This window comes from Primulina huaijiensis, unplaced genomic scaffold (genome assembly GCF_012295235.1).
Source record: "Primulina huaijiensis isolate GDHJ02 unplaced genomic scaffold, ASM1229523v2 scaffold42693, whole genome shotgun sequence".
Taxonomy (NCBI): domain Eukaryota; kingdom Viridiplantae; phylum Streptophyta; class Magnoliopsida; order Lamiales; family Gesneriaceae; genus Primulina; species Primulina huaijiensis.
Genome location: NW_027360271.1, coordinates 1 through 1,672, shown reverse-complemented (window position 1 = coordinate 1,672; position 1,672 = coordinate 1). Strand labels below are relative to the sequence as shown.

The 1,672-nt window shown below is 38.9% G+C and overlaps 1 protein-coding gene across 1 annotated transcript; it reads right to left on the bottom strand.

Annotated features, from left to right (window-relative positions):
• Positions 1 to 141: 141 nt before the first annotated feature.
• On the bottom strand, positions 142 to 1,572 carry LOC140969734 (uncharacterized; the record flags this gene model as incomplete). Its single annotated transcript, XM_073431167.1, has 4 exons — positions 1,463 to 1,572; positions 896 to 1,123; positions 448 to 802; positions 142 to 348 (listed from the first exon to the last, which is right to left on the bottom strand). Coding segments are annotated over exons 1-4 (900 nt in total), but the record flags the coding sequence as incomplete, so codon positions are not given.
• Positions 1,573 to 1,672: the final 100 nt, after the last annotated feature.

Here is a 1,672-nt window from a genome sequence, read left to right as displayed (position 1 = left end):
CGAGAACAAGGCACATGCTGACAGCATGAATACGATATAAAATAAACCATGGAAAGGATTTGATAATATATCTGACAAGCTGCAAATCAGAAGGAATTATCTTTAGGCATGTAAGAAGTCGTCAAAAATAAAAGTGTAAACCAAGTAAGGCTCCTCGACACAGTAAAAAGCAGAAACAAGGAGGATGTGAGGATTCAAAAAAAAATGCAAAAATCTAGATGACCTCGATGGTGCAGTTATGTAATAAGCGAGGCCCCCAACAGGTACAGATTGACCAGAATATTCAGACTCCTTCCACTTTCCCAGAAGGTTAACAAGGAAATTTCCACTGTACCTCCTATGAAGCAACTGCACAGAATCAAATCACATTAGCCTCATCAATAGCAAAAAGAAGTAGGTCTCTCGTCAATTTTGACTATTGCTGACCACTGAAATGTAGTTATGTACCTGGGAAATAAAGTAAAGATTGGACACAAGTGCAGATTGTAAAATTATTGGCATATTAGAAGTGTAGAACAACTTAATTGGATAAGAACCCTGTTGCCCACGAGCATTCTTTGACCTCACAGGCAAAACAACACGGAACCCTTGGAAGTATATGACGATAAGGAAGATTAGGACCGTGGCGAGTAAGTTCGTAACATTAGGAAGATTCTGCCGGTAGAAAGCCTCTCTCAGAGCACGAACCTTATCCGTTCGAGTAATCAACAAGTGGAATAAAGCAATAACAGCACCTTCAAATTCAGCTCCACGTCCACTGTTTATGGTAGTTGGACTAAAGGCTTTCCAGATAATGTTTTCACTGTTAGAAGAGAAAATTCAGATAAATAAATACCTTCTCGTAATAAATACCTTTTCGTAGAAGAATACAGAATCAATAACGATGCCCGCTTACCAAATATTGGTTGCTATAAAGAGAGAAATTCCAGATCCAAGACCATATCCTTTCTGGAGAAGTTCATCAAGGCAAATAACAATGATTCCAGCAAAGCACAGTTGCAGGATTATGAGGATTGCATTCCCAACCCCTAGTTGTCCAACACTGCCATACATTCCCGAGAGAACATATGCAACTGCCTCACCAACTGCTATCAAGATGCCTAACAGCTTCTGTGCACCATTTCTGGACAAGGGAAAACAGTAATTCATTACTAAAAATACCATAAATTGCACTAAACTTCATAGAATAAAAACAGGTTAAAGTTTGATTCAGTGAAAGATAGAGTGGGCCAAGTTTCAGAAATATGTAACTCTTAAGTGGTATATTGGACATCATAACTAAATACATGAAAGGAACACACCAGATGCTATTTCAGAGATTTCTGAATTTCAAAAATTTCGACCTTCAAGATTAAATACAATTATACAAAAACTAAGTGTAAAATTTCAAGATGAAATTCTCAGCATAAGAACTCAACACAGTATCAGCGTGTAATGAATTTATTAAAATGCAAGTACTTACAAAAGGGCTCGATCCTCTCGCACATTGTTGTCAACTTCAATGATCTTTGAACCCGCCAAAAGTTGCATAACCATGCCAGATGTCACTATCGGTGTGATTCCCAGCTCCATCACCGTGCCCCGGTTTGAGGCAAGAATTACACGCATCCAGTAGAATGGATCAGCACCCGTTGTGGAGTGTATTCCATATAGCGGCAGCTGACTGCAGACC